Source organism: Protopterus annectens, chromosome 4.part0 (genome assembly GCF_019279795.1).
Source record: "Protopterus annectens isolate FY-2018-M chromosome 4.part0, PAN1.0, whole genome shotgun sequence".
Taxonomy (NCBI): domain Eukaryota; kingdom Metazoa; phylum Chordata; order Ceratodontiformes; family Protopteridae; genus Protopterus; species Protopterus annectens.
In genome coordinates, this window is record NC_056733.1 from 674,763,340 (window position 1) to 674,787,018 (window position 23,679).

General features: G+C 38.2%; 2 protein-coding genes across 2 annotated transcripts in view; one reads left to right on the top strand and one right to left on the bottom strand.

The window, feature by feature from the left end:
• LOC122800277 (ubiquitin-conjugating enzyme E2 G1-like) overlaps positions 1-12,626 on the bottom strand; it is a 478,581-nt gene extending 465,955 nt beyond the window's left edge. Inside the window, exon 1 of the mRNA XM_044069764.1 lies at positions 12,389-12,626. Coding sequence (XP_043925699.1) covers positions 12,389-12,431 — 43 coding nt within the window. The 5' untranslated portion in view covers positions 12,432-12,626. The remainder of the gene's footprint in view (positions 1-12,388) is intronic.
• A 412-nt stretch (positions 12,627-13,038) lies between these two features.
• ANAPC7 (anaphase promoting complex subunit 7) overlaps positions 13,039-23,679 on the top strand; it is a 1,515,510-nt gene continuing 1,504,869 nt past the window's right edge. Inside the window, exon 1 of the mRNA XM_044068647.1 lies at positions 13,039-13,149. Within this exon, the coding sequence (XP_043924582.1) occupies positions 13,049-13,149 (101 nt within the window). The 5' untranslated portion in view covers positions 13,039-13,048. The remainder of the gene's footprint in view (positions 13,150-23,679) is intronic.

Genomic DNA, 23,679 nt, shown 5'->3' on the forward strand with positions numbered 1-23,679 from the left:
TTACAAATGCCTTCTATGAACACCTCCAGGACTGCATGGATCAGGCAATCCCAAATAAAACCAAGACTCTTTCCACAAAGGGCAAATGTCCAGTCTGGTGGACCCCAGCCATTAACAAACTTTACAATAAGAGGAGAAAGCTATTACATGATGGAATAAAATCCATAAAAGGGAAGTCACCCCTGATCATTATTAGTAAAAAAATACCAGCACTCATAAAATCAACTAAGGCCAATTTTGAGAGAAGAATTGCCATGGATTCAAAGGACAATCATAAGGCCTTTTTCAGCTATGTTAGGAACCTGGGTGGAAACTCCCAGATATGCTCAGAATTAGTCCAAAATGATACAAAAAAATCACTGAACCCACAGACATTGCAAACATACTGGCAGACAGGTTCAGTGCAAACTTCACCCCCCCCCCAAAGGAGAGATAACTATCCCAGCAGAGTGTAGCCTCCCAGACATCTCAAATGCGCAGATGAAAGCTGCTCTCTCTAAAGCTAAAAACACAGCATCAACGGGACCGGATGGTGTCCCCGGCTGTGTGCCACATGAGCACAATGAGGAATTAAACCCGCACATAAGGCAGCTGTTTAATCTCAGCCTTACCACAGGATACGTGCCCAAGGAGTGGCGTACGGCAACTGTGGTCCCACTCCACAAAGGCGGTGCCTTTACGGACCCTGGTAATTCCCGCCCCATAAGCTTAACAAGTCTAGTCTGCAAAGCTATGGAGAGGATCATAATGGAGCTCATAAACAAAGATATAGGGGACTTTCAGACATTGGACCTGACCCAGTTTGGCTTAGTCAAGGGCAGATCATGCCTTTCGAACTTGGTCGACTTCTTCAAAACAGTCACCAAGGCCATTGATGAGGGAAAGGCAGTCCATACAGCCTACCTTGACCTTGCAAAGGCTTTCGACACAATATCCCACTCGGGTATTGTAGAAAAACTTACCAGCTTAAATGTAAACCCATATGTCACAAGATGGGTTGCAAACTGGCTTAAGGACAGAACCCACAGGGTTAGAGTTGCTGGCGCTATGTCAGACTCCAAGCCGGTCACAAGTGGTGTCCCACAGGGCTCGGTCCTTGGCCCCCTATTGTTCGGCATCTACTTCTCAGAAGTACAGGCCAACATGGGAGGACTTTGGCTGACAAAGTTTGCAGACGACTGCAAACTGGGCGCCATAGTGGAAAGTGCATCGAACACGGATGTCCTTCAGAAAGGATTCACGGAAACAGATAGCTGCTGCCAGAGCCATGGCCTGAAGTTAAACGCCAAAAAATGTATAGTCATACCCTTCGGGAAAAACAAGGTAACCCCAAGCTACCATATAGGCGGCAATCCACTAAGCACAGAAGAGGTTATCAGGGACCTGGGGACCCAGGTTGACAGTGGCCTTTATTTTGACACTCACGCTGCTAAAGTGGTTAGAAAGACCTTCTACATTGCCCACCTGATCATGAAGGGATTCACATCCAGATCTAGTGAGGTCATTGTTCCCCTGTACTCTTCACTTATCAGACCAATGATAGAGTACAATGCCCCATTCGGGATGCATCTCACCCGACATCTGCAGCAATTGGAGAGACCCCAAAAGTTCCTCACCAAAAGGATAAAGGGACTCCAAAATCTGTCATATGCTGCCAGATTGAAGAATCTCCAGCTCTATTCAGTCGCATACCGTCTGCTCAGAGGTGACATGTGCCTGACATACAAGGCCATGTCTAACCTGGAATTAATGGACATGCTCCACCTCAGAAAATCCAAATCCAACAAAACCACTAGAGCAAGCGACTTAAACCTTAGCACGAATATAAACAGGACGTGCTGGAGGGTAGATTTATCACTCAGAGACTCCTTATGCTGTGGAATAAAATCCCGGTCCATGTGAGGCAGAGCACCTCGCTGGCTCTGTTCAAGAAAAATCTTGACCTGTGGATGGTGATATATATATATATATATATATATATATACATACACACACACACACACACACACACACACACACACACACACACACACACATATATATATATATATATATATACACACACACACACACACACACACACACACAGATATATATATAGATATAGATATATATATATATATATATATATATATAGATATATATATATATATATATATATATATATATATATATATATATACATATATACACACACACACACACACACACACACACACACACACATATATATATATATATATATATATATATATATATATATAAATATATATATATATATATATATACATATATATATAATATATATATATATATATATATATATATATATATATATATATATATATATATACACACACACACACACACACGTCTGTTTGAGCTTATATATATATTATATATACACACACACACACACACACACATGTCTGTTTGAGCTTATATATATATATATATATATATATATATATATATATATATATATATATATACACACACACACATACACACACACGTCTGTTTGAGCTTGCGCCCGTTTTCAGCAGAGGCCCAGGGAGAAATATTAAATACACATTAAAAATGTCTACAAACAATACAGTATGCATGAGGTAATATAAACATGCATTATAAGTTGGATTCACAACTGTAACATGAGTTTAAAGGCGTTATTTACAAAAAAGGCAATAAAACCAAACATTAAAAGTCTTTCATATATCTCCAATACATAAGGACTTCACCATATAGAGGGGAAGTAATGACAATTAACTCGGAGTTTAAAGAAGAGTATAGTAGTGTATATCAAATCTTAGTTTGTACAGGCAAAAGCATGTACATCACTAACCAGAAGCAGAGGGGAAGTTGAGAAAAAGAGCAGCTGATAGAATAAGTATAGCTATGGATAAAAAGACGGAAAATTAGAGTTTTTTTTTTATTTGCAAATAAGAAAAGTGAGTAGTAGTAAGAAAGTGAAATCTGAGAAAAGCTAAGTGGGAAAGGAAGGGAGAGAGGTGAATATGAGTAGTGGAGAAATTGAGTGATAGGAGTTAAGAGTTCTGTAGCAAGAATTGCATATAAATTGAGAAGGGGATGTATGCAAAGAAGGTCAGGTGATTTGGTTCACAGTGATTGTGTACAGGAGCAAGTCCAGATATTTGTAAAGTGGACTTTTAGGGCAATTTTAAATGGGAGGCGGTGTATAATAGATCTGACCGTTAAAGGTAGCTTATTCCATTGGATAGAGGAAAACAGTTGTAGAGGGTTTCACCAATTGATTTTTTAGGTTTATAGATGTCAAGAAGGTTTTAGTTGGTGCTTCTAAGTTTTCTGGTTAAGAGGTAGCATTTTACGATGTTGGAAATGATAGGGCAGAAGGAGGGTTTGTAGAAGACGGAGTGGATAATATTAAGTTGATTGGGGAACTCAAGCCAATTCAGTGTTTTCAAAGCTAGTGATGGAATTAGGTTGAGTGTTGGCAGCAAATCTAGCTATTTTGTGATATGCATTTTCCATCTTATTCAGTAGTGTTGCCTGTAGGTTAGTGTGGATTTGGGAGCCATAGAAGAGACAATGTAGAAGATAAGCAAGAGAGAGTAACAGTCTTGCCACTGGTGTGAGGCATCTTTTATTACGGTATAGTAAGCCAAGCTTTTGGTGAGTATTTTTGATGCAGTAATTTATATGAAGGTCGAACTTTAGTTTATCATCAATTATGACCCCTAGTAGTTTGGTATGGGATTCAACATTGACAGTGGTGTTATCTAAAAAGATGATAGTAAAGGCTGAGATGTTATGAGTGTGTGATTTAGGGAAAAATAGAAGTAGTTTAGTTTTCTTAGCATTGAGTATTGGCTGGTTATTGGTTAGCCAGATCTCAATATTTGTGAAAGTTTACTGGGTTTTGGAAAGCAGGCCTAAGAAATAATCAGAGGAGGTGATGACTGTAGAATCGTCCACATATTGGATGAGAGTTGAGTTGGGGCAGGATTTATAAAGACGGTTAGTAAAAATGTTGAATAGAAGAGGTCCTAAGATAGAGCTTTGGGGTACACCTGTGGTGAGTGGCAGAGGAAGGGACAGTGTAGAAAGGCATCTAACAGATTGTTGCCTATTGGACAGTTAGCTGCTTTACCAAGAGATAGTGGATGGGGACAGATTAAGTTCTGTTAGTTTAGAAATGAAAGGATGAGAGTATCAAATGCCTTGGATAAGTCCAGGAATATGCAAGAGACTAGTTTGTTATTGTCTCTGGATTGTGCAACTGAATTGGTAAAAGCAAGGAGAGTGGTGGAAGTACTATACATTACACACACACTTTATATCTATATAGCAAATATAAAACTGCACTAGCTTCCTTTCTCTAGCTATGCCACTAAAGGAATTGGCGATTACCTTATTAACAGATCCTATCCGGTTCATTATAGCAACAGCACATCAGCTTGGGTATTTCCACCTCTGGTGCCCTCCAAACTTAAGTTCATGCACATAACCTTCTAATCACATAACCTTCTAATCTTGCCACAACCCCAAACTCAACCTGCACACAAATGACTTTCTAATACTATGTAGTTGCTCTTTCATATACTACCCAGTAAGACCTACAAAAACTACCCACCTAAATTGATGTGCAGTTTTATATCTTCAGCCTCGAAGTTAATACCAATAAATCAAGTGCAGTGATCTTCAGCATCCTTGCCAAATTCTGAGCTGTTCCTCCTGTTATTTCTTACCGATATCTGTGGTTCCTCCCAACCAACCAACTTAAAACTAAAAGTACGTCGGCATTAATTTAGATCCCAATCTAAACTTTGATAAATATGCAACCATTAACACTTGTACTTTCCCAGCAGGAGTAATTAACCAGGTCAGCTTGAGTCATCCATACTCAAATATGTTCTTTAACTACTCAAGAAAGTTCTAAAATACCCATGCCCCACAAAAACACTCTACAATTTTATTACACTACCAAACCATCTTACCTCTTCTGTACTATTAATATCCTATCCATCAAGATTGTCTCCTTTTGACTACACAACGCCCTATATGAGCCACTCTACAATTACTGCCCATTCTATCACACAAACTATATCTTAATCTTACCGTTCTCCTTAACTATGATGCTATTTTTAGACCCCTATCCAAATAAAGACAGGCTGCTCTAAAATTAGGGCTATTAATTTGCTCTGTTCAATTAACTGCCCTCTCCCACATTATCTGAAATTTTAACTTTACCCCGGACGCTATATTTCAGTCTCAGTACCAGTCAATTCCAAGCTCAAGTTTCGGCAAAGCCTAATCAGTCATATTGCTTTCCAACTACTGTTAGTCTACCTTACTTGGCCTGTAACTCCACTGCTTTGAAATTAAAAAACACAGTCAAAACCACTTTTTACATAAGAAAATAGTTTACAATTTTGGCAACCACCACCCAACTGTTCATCCTGTAACCTCTCTCCCTTCTTTCCATTACCTGTATCATTGAAGCCTACTAAATCAAAGTAGGCATGATGTGGAGTGAAGCTTCTGCTACAAATATGTTAAAGTTTGTAGATAAGGAATTTTGGTGCAAAATGTTTACAGTACTTCCCAAGAACATTGTATGTGGTGGATAGCTATGGAAGGTGTCAGGGCACAGGTTATCTTATGTCAAACACATGAGTTTTGAATAATGTCATAGAACAATTATTTTAGAAACCTTTAAGAAGTGGAGCAACAGTAGAAACAATGGCTCTGTAAATATTATCCAAGTCAGTTTTCCTCCATAATTACAAAAAATGTTACACATTTCAAAACTTAAATTTGGGTATAATGACATGACAGTAAATTTAAACTATGAAAATAGTGTCACACTAGTGACTAAACTGACTATGCTATCATGCAGAACAAAAGTTGTAAAATTTTACATGACGTTCATTTCTACCCAAAATGTAATTAAGTATGTACATTCTTTACCTCCTATTGTATCTCTCACATCTATACAATGCTGTTTACAATTTGATGTTATACCTTTACTGCCATTGTCATTTTTTTTAATCACTGTTGGAGTTTCTCCCCAGGCTTCTCCTGAAAATGGGTTTCTGCCCCCGTTGGACTTTCCCCAGTTACCAAATGTCAATAACCAACTAAATAAATTCTCCTTAAACATCTGCATCCAAAATCCATCTTTATTTCTTGACCCCCCCCCCCCGGCATCATCATCCCTTTCCATTTTGAATTATTGAATTATAGCTTTCGTCTTTTGTGTTCCATATATCAGCCTTAACTGTGTAGCTCTAAAATATCCCTTCAAATCAAGCAAACTTAAACCAACTTGTTGTATTGGAAATATCAAAACATATCCTACTGGACCTTGCCCCCCCAGGTAAAATTCATCTCTCACTGTCCACAACTTCTCCACTGGTTGAAAAAAAATGTCTAACTTGTGTATTTTCATTGCTTGTATCTTGCCATCCATAAACAAGAGGTTTCAGTTTCTCAGTTTTTGTATTTTTTGTTTAGTCTTTTCCCACGTATCCACAACATAACCATTTTTAAATCCATACTCCTAAATACTTCATTTTATCATGCTCCCATAAAAATGGATATTACTGGATCAATTTTTTTTTTTTATTTGGGTACATAGCTTACCAGTTGTAGCTTTTGTTTCATCTTCATTAGTTTTATATTCCCGAAAAGACCTGAAACTGTCTCAAGGTGATCCAGAGCACCAAGATGTCAAACTAATATCGGTCTTAGGATTCTTGCCCTGGAAGAGGATGGTCACATTTGCTGTCCTGCTGCGGGTGACACTGGGTCATGAGACTCTTTCCCATCCTGTGGCCCAGCTACCATCCCCAAAAAGAGCAAGAACAAATAGGTCACTGTATGAAGGCAAAGAAGCCATTAAGTAGGAGTGGACAGCAAGGGGGATGGGTGCAAAATTTTAAAAAGAAAATTTGGAAAAAAATCAGATGAAAATAAAAGCTGTAATACTAAGATAAACTCACAAACTTACTGAATAAACCATGCAAAATCAATATTTGGCATGCATGGCTGAGACGTGGCAGATGCGAATGCCTAAATACAAAACTCAGGAGATAGACAAATGCAACTTCTGGTGTACAAAAACAGAAATGCATGTACACTTTGTGTCTGAAAGTAATGTACTTATGGCAGGGCGAACAATGCAACTGGGAACAAGAACCACACAGACAGACAATGAAGTAATAAAACAGGTTGGATCATCAGTACCAGCTCATTAAGTAGCAATAAAAAACAAGATACTGTAATTGGAGGAAAAAAAAAAAAAAAGACAAAAAAGGTAGCATTACTGATTAAAACAACCATACCTAATGGCTGCAGTGTCCTTCACACTGACAGACAAAGATATGCAAAAAGAAACTAGAACAAAATCAGGAACAAGGTTACTCAGATAGTTAAAGTTGTACGGGTCTATATCTCATCGAAAACCCAAATCGTTGAATCACTATTCAGCAAACACACTTTGTCGAAACCTCTCTGCAAACAGCCATTTAATTGAAGTTTTTCCACAGGGAAAAACAATTGGTCATCATTGGGAATTTGCCCCCACACACACACACTAAAACTCAAGTATTTACAAAAATAAAAAAGTATTGTTTCTGTAAACTTGTTCTTAGATTGGGGAGCGAGGGACTTTATTCTCGACTTCCTTTTTAAAACTCTAAAAAACCTAAAAACGTAAGGTAAGGTATGTTTCTGCAGGGGGAAGGAGTGCAACACATGAAAAATGTACTGCATTTCTTTGATTTTGTTTTTCTGGTTGCTTGAATTCCAGTTAACTGAGAGTTTACTGTATCTGACAAAGCTAATTTTTAACTAGTTTTATAAGTTTGCAGGTCTAACAAATTTCAGAATAAGCTCTCTCCACTTTAGCTTTATCATGCATTTCAATCACAATGCATTCCCCAAGGGCTATTTCAACCAATGGGAAATAAATGACGATAGATTATATCAATATCCAACATGGTTTGGGATGTATGACACTCAATATCCAATGGCTATTCCATGTGTGCAAAAACTATCACTCGTGGATTATACGCTAAAATTTCATTATAGCCTGAAAACACCTGTAGAGTGAGATTCTACTACGCTATATGGTTACATTTATCATATCTACTGGGATTATTCTTGCAGTCTGGAAGCAACCACAAAATGAATCCATGGATGGTAGCTGTAAATTGTACACAATTATTGTATTACCTTCTATGTTAAAGGATTCCTGAAAAAAAAAAAAAAAAAAAATATGTTAGCCCATACAACATATCATCTTGAGGAGTATGGACTCCTGCAAGCAACACAGTTTTTGAAGTACAGCACATTTATATTTTGCTGGTTAAACAAAATCTGAGCTTACAAAGCATTTAAGCCTACCTTATCAAGGTATCCAGTTTTACAGCACACCAAAGGCTTCCAGAATGTTATACTTAATTGATATACCTATATTCTCCTCTTGCATTTACCTGGAGAACAGAACATTTAGAGTACTTGGCACATTCCCATCCACCTACCAGTTATATCAGAGTTCCTATAAACCAAATACCTTGAGCCAATTTTTTTTTTGCAGAATAGTCATCAAAACTGCAAATGCCATTTTCTGAACAAACTCATTTTGTTATACAAAGGCCTATGATCTGACCATAGAGGATCCATATGGTTCAAACATGGTAGAAGTATAAAACTTTAAACTGTGGGACATGGGCCACAGAAGCACAAAGATGTGACAACATTGACAATAGAGAGCCATTAGTCCTTACCAGCCTCATGCAAAACAAAGGGGGGGGGGGGGGTCAAAGCCACAGAATTTTATGTTTAACAAAAGCAAAAGGTTAATGTTAAACCTAGTAAAGCAAGATAAATTGCTCTTAATTTGTTTAATACCCTGGCTTGAATATAACCACCCAATCACTGCATTTTTTCTTATAAGAATACTTCTCTAGTACAAACAGAAAAACTATTGGGACTCATTCATCTGGACAATAGAATTGATCATCACTGCATCATATTAAGTAAATTGGTGTCCCATCTCAGCAAGAGTATCAGTACCCCCAAACATGTTTACATTACCGCATGACAGATACCATACACTTCTGCAATACAAGTTGGCTTGCACAGAACAATCTTGTACACACTTAAGGCTCTGGAGAACTTCTTTAACTTAGGTCCTTCTTTCAAACTTTCCCATTACTGATCAGCTTTTAATAAACCTACGCCAGCCCACTGAAATATCCCAGATATTATCAGTCAAACTAAGGGAGATAATACACTCAAAAAGAATCCATACAGGTTCATAGATTAGTGCTAGGCTAATTGCCCTTGTGAATCATTTTACACCTAGCCAATTATCCCTTGTGAAACTCAAACCCTGCACTTTGTGTTTGTAAGGCAAACACCTTAACCATTAGGCCACCCTCCCAACCCAATATATTTGTTTTACAGATCTTACCTAAATTAACATATACCTCTGTGCTTCAAGTCTATGTGCATTTACAGTCATGAAGGATAGCTAATCTTGCTAGACTATTACTTTGTTGCAAACTGAGCTGATATATTGCCTACTCATTCAGAAATTTTTGGCAAAAAAAAAAAAAAAAAAAAAAAAAAAGTACCATGCATGCATATATAGTTTGTACACAATAAATAGTACAGTTAAAGGGGTACACCATGTATAATATATGTAAACAACTATACATATGGATACTGAATAAAACACTTGTTCTACAAATTCAGCTTGTACTTTTGATATGACTGTTTTTGTCGTTCTTACCACTTTGGCCTGGGTAGTGTATGAAGAGGGTCTACAGATTTATTAATTTATTGTATTGTGAACTAAACAAAAATGCGCAGGCCAAAGCACTGGGAAAGCAAATGTGGCCACAAATCCTCAATGGCAATTCAGAGAAGACTGACTTTTGAAGGCTGTGGGTTGTCAACTACTACTAATTACACCACCACCAACACCCCAACTTAACTAGTTAGGTCCACTGGACAGTCTCTTTCAGGGGTGACCTGGGAGTAATGCCTGGTTAAATGATTTGCTCACAGTCATACAGTAAGCAACTGAAGGCTGAGGGAATCAAACCCTGTCCCATACAAACTGCAGCTCACAGTCTTAACCCTATACCCCAACTGCCAAATCCAAATTAATGCAAAGCTTATTCACCAAAATCAGGAAGAAGCAAATTGTTCATATTTCTCGTATGCCCCTTCCTCCTCTACCTCTCATTAAGAGGACAAATGAGACCCAACATCAGGAGAGACCGATATGTAACAACTACTTCTATGTTACAGATATTGGACGTGCATATAACAGACAGGCAAGTCACAAATGCCCACCCAGCCCTTCTCTGCCAATGAAAGCAAGGATCAACCAACTGCAGTCAGTCACTAAACCCAGACTTATTCCTCAGACAAAGTGCCATTTAATGTTACAAATTCAACTGCTCAGACAGCCAATGGCAGTCATTTTATCACCAATTTACCCACAAACCTCACATCATGAGTCTAAATTCAAACTTACACAACCAAAACACTTCCCCAGCCCAGCAATAATGCTCAGCTTTACACAACCCTACTCCAGCTCCCTTCCTTGTCAGACCCCACTATACTAAATAAGATTAGGAAGTCTGTCAACAGAAACCTTGCTATAAAGAGAGTCATTCACAAAGACAACTACTGAACAGGGCTAAAAGTGCTCACTCCATCTCTCCAGTTTTCAATGCTTCTTGAGCTTGGCCCTCCTTCGTTGCTAAAAGAGTTCCCCCCTCTAGTACAGAAAACAAAATGTGTTTAGACCACTGAAAAATACACAACTGTCCTCTGTTCCAGATGCAATCTGGAATATTACACTCCCATCTTCTCTCCAAAGCAACCATCTCTTTCATTAGAAGTAAAAAATAGATCCCTTACTTTAATGATACTCTGAATGTTTAAGTATTGTTAAAAATGTCCATATCTACTCTGTCAAAGTACTACCTCAAATTGAAATTCAACAATTTAATAAAGATGTTCAATATTTTCCCCATTTTCTGGGAAGCCACTTTTAAGAAAGGAATAATGTTTATGTCAGAACTTTTAAAAAGTTAACAACTTTTTGTTGTTGCCATTGGATCTTTTTCAACTGGTCCAGAACAAAGGGTGAAGACGAGCAAACCTAATTTTATTTACAACCTTTTACAAAGACATTAAGAAATGTACTAGAAATGAACTTAAAATTAATAAGTCAGTAGGTTACTATCCAGTGTTACAGGCCAAAGGACATTCTAAAAACAGACACCATGAAGTCTATGTTAAAAGTTTCATTCTTGAAACAGTTGTCTAAACCTTTCTTAAAATTAATTTGGTTGAGACTAACAATGAACGTTAATAAGATGCAGTCTAAATTTTTGGACCAACGATAGTAATATACTTACTCCTCCTAGAAGAATGACGCTTGGGAATAACAAAATTAAAGTTTTTGTGCTTGAATGTCGTAGTATTGTTGCATATGGTTAAGTTAAACATTGGCTGTAAAAGATCATTACATGCTTTGTACACCAATACTGCTTTTCTTCTAAAATACGTGCAGTGGAGGAAATACATATTTAATTTCCTACATCTGGCAGGATAATCAAAGTCTCTAACAGATGTACTTTGTTGTGCCGACTCCGACCAACCCATGCACTTTTATTTGTAAAAACGCAAAAGGTGTTGCACTCAAAGTGAGTTTGCGAGACAAAGTCGGACCAGATGACATTCACCCCGACAATGACATATCCAGTATTTTATCTGATGTACTAATTCTCACGAAGACGCTACCACTGCAATCAATGTATGCATGCAGCTAGATGAAACAAACACCTGTAGACTAGCTAACTTAGCATCATATCTAAACCAATCAAATTTTGAATCAAACAACTCGTTCATAGGAAAACTCCTAAACGGATGCAATGACAGTGTTTTCAAAAACGCAGCTCTTTAAAAGACAAACTGTTCCCTTAATTCTACAAAGCACATCACTCAATCGGCGTAACAGCACAATACAGGAAAACAAGTTCAGTTTGTTTTGGGAGAAGCCTTATAAGAAATCAGTGTATGACGCTCCACTTATGTGTGTATAGGCTTATGCGATTCAAGGTTTAACATACTTCTATCATGAAAAACAGCATACAAACCGCAAAAATAATACTCTAAAATAACAGTTTTAAAGTGACGGAAAAAGTATTGCGGAATCAACATTAAACAATCTTAGGCTCGTCCGAACTTTCGAGCAGCAATACAACAGCTGGACATTTACAATCTACCAGCAGTGCAAACCAAAAAGAAACAACAAAGGTACAGAAACAACAGAAAGTTCAAAGTGACAACACCGAAACAAGCTGTGCTTACGAGTTACCTGCTAATTGTTTCTTGAGAAGAAGAGCAGACTGTTCTGTCATGATTAATGACTAGAAACCAATGAAATTAGAAAAATAAAAATGATGACATCAAGCCTGTTACCGGGGCCCCGTTGTAACAACGTTTTTTTAACTACTTGGCACTGCTAGACCGCGCTATTGCTACTGCGGTACCGTGGTACAGCTCCAAGGAGCTCACATTGCTTCCTGCACATGCGCAACATAGGCAACAGGACTGCCCTCGATGTGCCTGCGTATCTGGACCTTTGGATGCTCGCTTGGAGCATTTGTCCGGCCGGAAGCAGCAGAATACCTTTGATTGTCTCAAAAAGAGCACTATATCTTCAAAACAGATGTATGGAATTAGAAACGAATGCTGTTCAAAATGCAGGGTCTTATAGTAAACGATCTAGATTTGATGTGTGTTTTATTAAAGCTTACCAATGTAACACATTTTTACACAACAGGCTATCTGTTGGACAGGTCTAAATGATGATTTTTATTTATTTATTTATATTTCCTTAAGGACCCTCTTATAAACGCGTAGGAGCGCCATTTTTAATATTGCTGTTGTAATCACCGTGTAGTTACTGCTTGGGAGTTGCTTGATTTTCTTTTATAATTTCATTTGTTGTGTGTTTCTATAAAAGCAAAGCACAATGAATGTCATTGATTATGTGAGAGATATGGCAGCGGCTGGGCTCCATTCCAGTGTCCGAATACTGAGCAGTTTGTTGCTAACTATGAGCACCAATAATCCGTAAGCAGTAGTCCAACTCAAAATAATATCATTAGTGTGTCGTAGGATTTTTGGAACTATATATGGCTGATGATTCACATTCTAACTTTTTATAGAACGTATGACGTACATACATGTAGTAATGTTTTGGTTGAAAGACGTATACGGGGTGTCTATCGAAATGTTCAAGTCCTGTAGTGTCTGATGCGACATTTTTATCGATTAACTGTTCCTCATTATTTTTTTTCTTATTAAGTCTTGCATTATTCTTTGTGTCTTTTTTGACTTTTGGATAAATCATTGAGGATAGCAGTCAGTCAGTAATATGGCATACGTTAATGTTTTAAACTTCTTATTATTACATTGAGTTGTCTGAATTAACATACATTTTCTTAAGTAAAAGAAGTCTAGCTTTAAGTGTAATTGACAGTCTTTTCTCCAAAAGTCCCACATTTTGGAGGGATTAAGAGGAAAAGATAAAAATTGAGTCATAATCGGGGAAGAGTTGAGAGGTGTGCTCAAATCTCAAAATTGTGGCCCTGTATACAAAATAAAGAGGCACGTTGTTTTCCCCTTGCATTCATAAAATGGTAATTTTAGAGGTGGATTGTTATCGGATAAGTATGCTTTTTTTAGCCCTATACTGTAAACATTAGCCCAGCCAGTCCTAAACATTGTGCACTTCTTGAGTGATAGTTTTTTTAAGACGGGTGTAGGAAAAATGTACTCACTCAAGTACACTGAGTATGCCTATCTACCCCTTAATTCTCTGGTGCCCTGACCACACTTCCCATGGTCAATATGAATGCTATCTCTGTTCTTCCTTGAAAAGTGGATACTGGCCTAGTGAGACTAGCAAAGAGTAAATAAATAAATTTATGTTTGCATGTGTGTATGTATGTGTAAATTTAAATCAACATTGTTTTGTAAGGAAAGTAAAAGTAATCGGGAGCTTATTCCATGATTTTGGAAGACTTTGTGTAGTACACAAGATGAGGAATTTAATATTAAAATGCGTCTCAGCAGTGCATTACACAGTTATTCTTTCAGCTAGAACTGGATCAGATATTGCCATATAAAATGGTCAGAGGTCACTTGTAGGTAACCTGTCAGAAACTTTATTTTGGTTTATCTGGTAGGGGAACTGGTTCAAGGACCATTTTAGCTCAGAGTCTTCCACAAAGTAAAGGCCAAAGGGAAAGGCAATATGCAGTTATATTGAAGTACTGCAGTGTCAGTCTTGCATGGTAGAATAATTCAAAAGATTAATTCAAAGAAACTTTATCATTATTTAGGACCATGTAAATGCAGCCCAAACTAAATTAAAATGTCAACTCACGAGAGAAATGCAGTGCAAATAACATGGGTACAGCAGTATCAGAGAATAACATAGGAAAGAAAACAAACACCTATGACATGCAAGAGGTAGTTCACATTACAAAAACACACTGAATACCCATTATCCAATGATAAATACCCGCCACCAAACCCCTTACCGTTAAGATGGAGAATAAATAGAAACTAGTAAATAGCAGCTATTTAGTTACCATATTGCCGTTGTTAACCTTAGATGTGACTCTGTATAGCCATCATACTGCATAATGGTAATAGTGGTTGTCATTGCTCAGCGCAGCAAGGATTAAATGAAAAAAGAGGCTAATAGTACATTTCAATGAGTCTTTTATAGTCTGTTACTTTAATTCTGAATGGACATAATTTTTTCAAGTGTTTTTGGTTTCTAATACCATGAATGGAATGAATCCCATTCCTAAGTCAGGGTACGATTAGGGTTCATGAAATTAGTATTGCTTCAGTCTTTGACGTTAGCTAAGAGTGATCTTCTCCATACCGACAATGTGTGCATAGAGTTGCACATATTAGGCCTGTTGCTCCTACTACTATTGGAACTGCATATTCTTCTGCATGCTGTCATTTATGCTTACAAATCTGGTGTTTTTATGACTGTGCATCTGCACGTAAAGACACTAACCAGTGGGTGTAGAAGTTTCAGTGATAAACACTACTTTCATCTTTTTTCATGCATTACTATATCTGTTTTTTTTGCATTTATTATTTGAACTGTTGATAATGGATGATCCCATGTGGTATAAACTTCATCATTCTTTATAATGCTTTGTGGTTCATGTTTGCAGTGCTTTTCAGCTACTTTTATATTGTAGTATTTATAAAATTCCCAGTGCAGTAGTCTTGACACATTTATTGTGCCTTTCAGCACACAGGTCCTCTGCCGTGACTGTATCACACCCAGCAAAAAAATAATCGACAACTATTTACAGTTCTGTTTTATAGAATCTGCATTTCTGCTGCTTTCATGTTTTCAGTAGACTTGTATACCATATCTGTTTTATAGAATCTGCATTTCTTCTACTTCCATGTTTTCAGTAGACTTGTAAACCAATGTGTACGCAGTCCACCATTGTTACCCTTTAATCTTTTGGTTTAAGTTCATCTCTCTTCTTAACCATTCCTGCGTCAAATCTTGGTCAGTATGAAGTTGTTCCAGAAGATCTCTATACTTGATGGACTTTCCATTTTTTTTCTTCTTGCCTTTTCCTTATATTCTTTCTTTTGAATTTGGCACATTTCGGTTGCGGTCTGATTTTTGTCTGCTTTTGGTTTGATTTCCATTCCTGCTTTATTCCGATGTGCTTTTGTTAAACTAAGCAAGGATATTATTTTAGACATCTCCTCATTGTTTAAAACTTTCACAGTATTTGGATTTGATGAAATCAGCAGATATGTATGCAGTCCCATGATTACAGATCTGTACACATAGTCAGTTTCGAGAAGGCCCATACCTTCTTTAAAGTAAGGAATGTGTAATGCTGGTTTGTGCTTATTTTGATATATCTTTTGATAAACATGAAGCATTTTTCTTGTTTATTTGATTAAATGCTTTGGGAGACCAGTCAGTCACCCCAAAATTAAGTGTGAACAGTAAGAGCAAATTGATTTATAGTTTGGACTTTATTCCTAGATGTCAGGGCAGTTTATAATAGTAGTTTGTTTTCTGAAACATTCCTTAGTGAGCCTTATTTTCATTTCATGTTTTATTGCTGATCTTTCATCTATTCCCCAAGTGTTTATGCACTCCCTCTTGTTCAAGTTCCTTTATGTCAGAACCCTGTCCCAGGTTGATATTTTCTTGTTCCTGCAGCTTTCCTTTTTTAAATATTGCTTTTGCACATTTAAGACCAAATGCCATTCTTGTATTTTCTGAGAAGGTTTTAATCATTTGTAGTTGTGCTTTTCAATCCTCATCTGATAAACTGTACAGTTAAGGCATCCACAAAAAAATACACGTGATTTTATTTTTAAATAAGGTAGGTTTCTGGGAGTTATTTATTTATTTATTTAAGTTTGATGACCGGGGAAGTCCACTGGGCCAAGAAGAGCCCGTTTTCAATGGAGGTCTGGGGAGAAAAGCGCCACAATAATTGCAAGTTACATTTCACATGTTACAAAAGGACATGGTTCATACAGCTAATTAAAGATTTACAGATAAGCTCCATGATATTTGCAATTGGCTTGTCACAATGTTACAAAACTGAAAAGACATAATTCATTACAGAAATTTCAACATTTACATAAAGTGAATATTTTTGTTATAAACTCGTGTAGGTTTAACATTTCAAAGTATATTGCTACTAGCCATTAGTAGGTTAGAAAATTATTGTGCATGGAGAGGGTAGTAGTATATTTGAGATTGAAGATTATAGTACAATAGATATTAGAGAGAAAATTAGTTTTTAGTAGGAAAAGATTGGGTGGGATGAAGTAATAATAGAGGTAGCTGGATGAGTCAGTGTAAGGTGGAATGGGGGGGTTAAGTTGGAGCATGGCAAGGGCATTCCCATTTGGAAGAAAGATGAGAGAGTAGCTGAGATTTGAAATTTGTATGGATAGGTTGCGTAGGTGTGTGGGGATAGAGTTCCACTGTTTAGCTAAGGAGTGGGACAGCAGTAGATGGCCAGGAGGTTGTGCGGGTTTGTGGTCCTGAAGGCGATTTTGTTTTTTGGATCCGAGTGAGCGGTTGGGAATGTAAGGTTTTAAGGAAGGAGTGAGAGCTGGACAATTGGCAGGTTTAAAGATGTGCTTGTGAGCAATGGTGAGTTGTAGGTAACTGAGGTAGTTGGGTAGTTCAAGCCAGTGGAGGGTGAGAAGAGAGTGGCAGTGGTGGGATGAGTTTTTTGAACTGGTTGCTAATTTGGAGATCTTGTGGTAGCAGGATTGATGTTTGGACCAAAGGCCAATATGGAGATAGGTGAAAACAGGGGCACCATGCATAAGGGAGGGGAGTAGGAAGGTGGATTCCAGAGATGCAAGAGTTTGACATGTAGAGGGGCTTGGGAAGCTGTTGTGCCAGTAGAAGAGACCTAACTTTTGGTGGATTTTCTTGATTGTGGATGTGGGTGTCAAATTTTAGTTGTTCTTCAATAATGATGCCAGGAAGCTTGGTGATAGTAACAATTTCAAGGAGTGTTTTGGCTCTGTATGGTGGATGTGTATTTGTCAATGGAGGTTTTGGTAGGGGGAAAAAATGAGTTTGGTTGTATTTGCATTTAGTGCCAGATGGTTAGACTGCATCCAGGTTTCTGTTATGGAGAAGGCTAGTTGGGTTTTTGCTAGGAGCTTGGAGGGGGGGGGGGAGGCTGAGCAGATTGCTGAGTCATCTGTATGTTGGATGATGAGTCTGGGATGGATTGGTGAAAGTTGTTAATGAATAAGTTGAAGAGAAGAGGGCCAAGAACAGAACCTTGTGGGACACCTGTGGGTGTGGGAAGGAAGGGGGAGGTTGAAGTTTTCCATTGGACAGCTTGTTGGCAGTTGAACAAGTAGCTGGAAAACCAGGCAATGGTGGTGGGAGAGAGGTGTAGGGTGGAGAGTTGCGATATAAGTAGGATGTGTGAGATGGTGTCAAAGGCCTTTGACAGATCTAGGAATAGTGTGGATACAAAATTGCCTGAGTTGCGTTCGAGGTTTATGGTTTCAAGAAAGGAAAGAAGGGCAGTCATGGTGCTGTGGCCAGGGCAGAAGGCGTGTTGGGTAGGGTAGAGGAGATTTAGTATTAGGTGTGCCATGAGTTGAGTTGTGCTTGTATTGTTTTCTCTTGTATTTTAGAAAGAGGGGAAAGGATGGCAATAGGCTTGAAGTTGGTGGTATCAGTATTTTTGCCACCTTTGTGGAGGGGGATGATGTAAGCATGGTGCCAAGATAGAAGGGACGTATGATTCTTGTATGGATCTATTTATAAGACTAGAGATGGGACAGGCAATGCTGTCTGCAGATTGAGGAAGATGGGTGGAAGGCTGTCGGGTGCATTGCAACAGGGTTTGAGTTTGAGGAGAAGCCTTTTTATAGAGCTTGTGAGGATAGGCTTGAGGCAGAAGGATGTGGAGGAAGGTTGATGACTGGGGTGGTGGTTGGGGCAGGAGGGTGTATTGGTGGTGGAGGAGGGGGTTGGGAAGGAGGCTGATAGTTTAGCCATGCAGTCTATGAAGAATGAGCTGGCTGTTTAATGGTTGGAGAGGGTGGGGTCTGGGCAGGGGGTTTCTTTGTTGCTAGGATGCAGCATGGATGAGATGGAGTCCCAGAATCTTTGGGGATTTGTTGAGTGCAAGGACTGGAGTTTGGAGTAGTGGGCTTTGCTGTCTTTAATTATTAGTTTCCTTGCAGAGTTTCATAGCTGCTTATAGTCTAGGAGGATGTTAGGGTTTTTATGTTTTTGATATTGTTTCCATTTTTTGTCCCTTTGGTGCAAGGCGAGTGTAGTATCTTTTGCTAACCATGGGCGGGGATTGGTTTTGATGCATTTGGTTCGGGGGGGGGGGCTTTCTGGTTGAGAAAGGATAGGAATGAGTGGTTAAAGTAGGAAACAGCATCATCTAGAGGAAGGGTTTTTATGGGGACCAGTCAGTATGCTTTAATCATTCGGAGAAAGTTAGAGGTTTGAAAGAGGAGAGGTTGCAGGTTTGGATGTAGTGGTGGTGTTTATGCAGTGGAGATGGGAGATGGTCGGTGAAGGTTAGTAGGTGATCGCTGAAAGGATCGGGTAATGTTCTGGCTTTGGTGATGAGGTTTGGGTGAGTTGTTAGGATCCAGTCAATGATGGTACCATCTTTATTTGGTCTGGTTGGAGATTGTATTAGTTGGGAGAAGTTGTGCAGGTTGATTGTGTGGGATATGGTGTCAGTCAATAGTATTCAATTTGCTGTTGGTATCACTGAGTGTATAGGTTTCATTTTTTATATTGGAGGAGAACCAGGACAGGATATTTTCAAGAATTTTGATATCACCAGGGGGAATAAAGAGGGCATCGATACATATGGACTTGTGGTTGTTTATTTTTAGTAAACCTATTATAATTTCAGCGTTGGCAAAGGTTGGTATTTTATTGGAGTAGGGAGTTATGGTATGGGAGGTGGGGTAGATTATTGCTACTCCACCTCCTTTTTTATGGGCTCTTGTCATTGCAAATTATTTGAAAACCTGGTGTTAGGATTTTGCTATCTTTTGTGTAGGTTTTCAGCCAGGTTTCAGAAACTGCTTTAATGTCAGAGTGGTTATGGGAGAGCCAGGCATGGAGGTTAGTGATTTTGTTTTTTAGGCTTTGTGCATTAAGTGTTGTAAGGTGAATGGACTTAGTTTGTAGGTTGAGTGGTGGGTTTGGTGAGATTGATTTTGGAGATGGGTTGAGGGTTGGGGTGGATGTCGCCGGCTAGTGAGAGAGAGATGTGTTGGAGTAGAAGAGTGAGGCAGTGTGTTGGGCAAAGGTAGCTTGGGTTGTGTAAGAGTACTGATTTTCTGCTACTGCATTTAGGAGGGGAGTATGGGGGGGGGGGTTGGGAGCAGTTTTGGTTTGAAGAAATAGATTGGGTTAGCGGTAAAGAGTTCATGTGAGATGGAGGAGTAGGATGGGAAGTGAGTTTGATGGTAAGATGTAGTGGAGTGTGTGCGAGAGGTATGACGAGGGTTGAGAAAAAGTGTGAGAGAGGTAAGAGAAGAGAGAGATTAGTAGGGCAAATGGGGTTATAGGAAGAGATGTTATGTAGAGCATTGTAAGAGGGGTAGATGTTTGGGGTGATGTAGATCTACAGGTGGGTGGGGTTTGGCTTAGGTGTGTTGTGATTGGAGAGGTGTTGGGTGGGGAGGAGTCAGGGGATGTATAAAAGTACAGGTAGTGGGGGCAGGTGGGACTTCAGGGCAGGGTAGGGGAGCGGAGTGAGTCTGAAGGGCGAACGGAGCGGGTTGCACCTTCCGGGAGGAGCAGCTGTTTTCTGTTTGGGGACTTTCAGTGAGAATGTTAGCAACTACAGAAATAGGGAGGCCTATCGTTTTGGTTTGAATGTTACCTTTCTGTTTGTTTTTATTATTTATGCACCAATGGGGATCTGCATTTCACTGAGAAGTAGGAACATAATGTAGTTATGCTACGGGTTTTAGAAAGGGACGTGCAGTAAGTGCACACTACTGTGGGATGCCTGTGGGACAGACAGAAAAAAGTGTAGTCATGTAGAGGTTTTTAGTATTTAAGGATGGCACCTGAGCTCAGAGGAGGAATAAGTAAACTCTCAAGGAAGAGGGAGGGAATAGACAGGATTGACAGGGCTGCGAAGCTTACAATAAGATTATGTTAGGAGACTGGGGGGGGGGGCGGGCAGGGTTAAGAGCCAGGGCTTGGAGAAAGCTGAGAAAACAGGTTTGACAGGTCTAGGAAACCTGCACTAGAATTATGTTAGAACTAGAAAAGGGATGGTGGCTATGGACCAGGACTTGGAGAAAGCTGTGAGAAGAGAGAAACAATCAACTAGCTAGCCCCGGTCAGTACCTAAAGGTGTCTGTTTATCTGTGTGAATTCAAAAGCAGATTTATTAGAGCATCAGGGAAGTAGAATATAAAATATAAATGTAAAGCTTTGGGAAACTGTATATATTTGTTACAATAAATGGGAGAATAAAATATAAGAATATAAAATGAATACCAAGCTTTGGAAAAGTACATATATTTGTTACAGTAAATGGGAGCAAAGGGGGGGGGTTCCAGTAGTGTGCACAGCAGAAGAATCAGTAGGAGTATCAGAGAGAAGATTATAATAGATCTACACTGCTCACAGTCTGTTGATAAAAGTAGAACTGTAACCATAACCTAATCTGTTAAGTAAGCATCTTAATGGGTCAAGGACAAAACAGCAGAGGCAACAAGGAATCACGCTGGAATATCTGTCTTTGAATTTTTATCCCTGGGATGATAATTTGCTCTTTGTCACTGCCACTGTTTCATAGTCACCGCTATGTAGAGCGTGTGTTGTACATCTGTAAGCATTCTATTATTCATGGATGTGGGATGCTGTCAAATGCTTTTTTTGTAATCTCTCAATGCCATACACAGATTCCACCCCCCTTTTGCAACTCTTACAGTTTTGTTTAGCATCAAATGATCCTTAGTTCCCTATGACTTTTTATTACCTTTTTGTACTATTGCCATAATTAATTTTTTTCTCCAATAACTATCAATTGTCTGCATAATTTCCAGTATATGATTTGTATGCCCTTGTAATGTATGTTCTTAACCTATAGTTCTTAGGATGGCTTCCAGGTTCACTCTTAAGTAAGAGTATAATTTTTCCTGTTCACCAGTTTAGTGTTTGTAAGGGATGTGCATATAAGTAATTCTTAACTGGGGCTAAAACTTTGTATAAAGATGGTAATACCTTTAGCCAGAAGTTACGTAGTGCATTTAAACTAAGGATTGGGGTTTAGTGGTAATAATTAAGGAGTTTACCTCACAGACACAAGTTAAAGGGTTTAATTCTCACCCTTAAGGGAGTTTGGCTGGGTTTAAAAATAGCCCACAAGTGCAGCTAGCCTAGTGTGCTTGCCTACGAAAATAGTGTGTGATAAATCCTGGTCTGTTATGGTGCTGTGCATTGCTTTTACCACATCTATCTTCTGTGCATTTTTGCCCTGTTCCCTTTTATGTAGTTGTCCAACAATGATACTTCTTATCTTAATTGCTTTGTTTTCTCTCTCTGAGGTTTCCTTATGGTATTTATTTTAGTGGTAACATTTAACTTGCTAAACTAATAACAAATAAAATGTATCCTTATTTCTTTTATATTAATTTCTCTTAATAGTTCTGATTAATGTGTTCATCTGTTTTACCAATCTTCTAACATTTTGGGTCTCATTTACATTCTGTAATCTACCTCTCTCAAAAGTCATGCGGGTCTTCCCTTGGATCATTTCCTTCTAGACTGAGCGCATTACCTTTGCTCTGTGTTTCCTGCATGTTTTCTACCTAAAGTTCCAGAACATCTTCCTGTGACATATCTTCTTCAGATGCATCCTGCTTCATTTGCTTATTATTTTTTTTTTGCATAGGTTCCCATTAGCCCATCACACTGCAAAATTATCTGCATCAGTTTTGTCAATTTCCTCTTCCTTCCCTTGCTGTGCGACATTAACTGGACTTTCATGCAAATTTCTTTCAGGAGGCTCCAAAGCAGATGCATCCCACTCCAATTGTTGCTTCTATATCAGAGGACCTACATGGTTTAAGTTGCAACACTACCTGTGTTGGAATTTTCATACTAAAACCTTTATTTTACAGGTGGTCCAATTTCCTCCTCACTCATCTTCTTTGCTACATTCCCCCTTTGCTATCTTATTGTTTTGTTCTGAAATTTTCCATGTTTGGGGGGCTTTGTCTGTATTTCTTTCCAAATATTTTTGGAGCTGCATTTTTTATATTGATTGGGTTTATTCTTTGCATCAGTGTTGTACCAAACCAGATATTTTTATTTCCCATGTTTATATTTCTTTTTTTATACCTTTCAAAAAAACTTTTATTTTCTTTGTATTTTCTCAGTTCTTTTGCTTCTTTTTCCAGGCAGCCCAATGTTTCTTCATCTAGATAATGTTTTTTCATTGACCTGTTGCATTAAGGAATATGATTTATTTTTAGTTGTAGCGACAGCTTTCTTTGTACAGGTATTTTTCTTTCCACTAATTTCTGTTTTAATCTTTTTAAATATCTGTCTGGAAAGTCCAAGCTTCTTGTATAGTAACAATAATACATAATTTTGTTCCTTGTTCTCAGTAGTCCACTTCAACATCTCCATACATCTTTTTGTTTTGGCCCATCAGTTTGTGATATTTTTTTATGGATTACTTCTTCCTTCTACCATAGATTGGAGCAGTGAGGTGCAAAGGTTCAGTAATTTCCCTACAGTGACTAGAAACCTAATTTAATATTAAACCGGCTACAGGATATGATTTCCTAACTTTTTAGTAGATAGTACTGGTCATTGTTGAAATTGTTGCCAACTGTTGTATATTTGCCATTTTATATTTATTTATATATATATATATATATATATGTATAAATATATTACAAACACACACACATACATAAATATATTACAAACACACACACATACATAAATATATTACAAACACACACACTTACATAAATATATTACAAACACACACACACACACACAAATATATTACATAAATATATTAACCACAC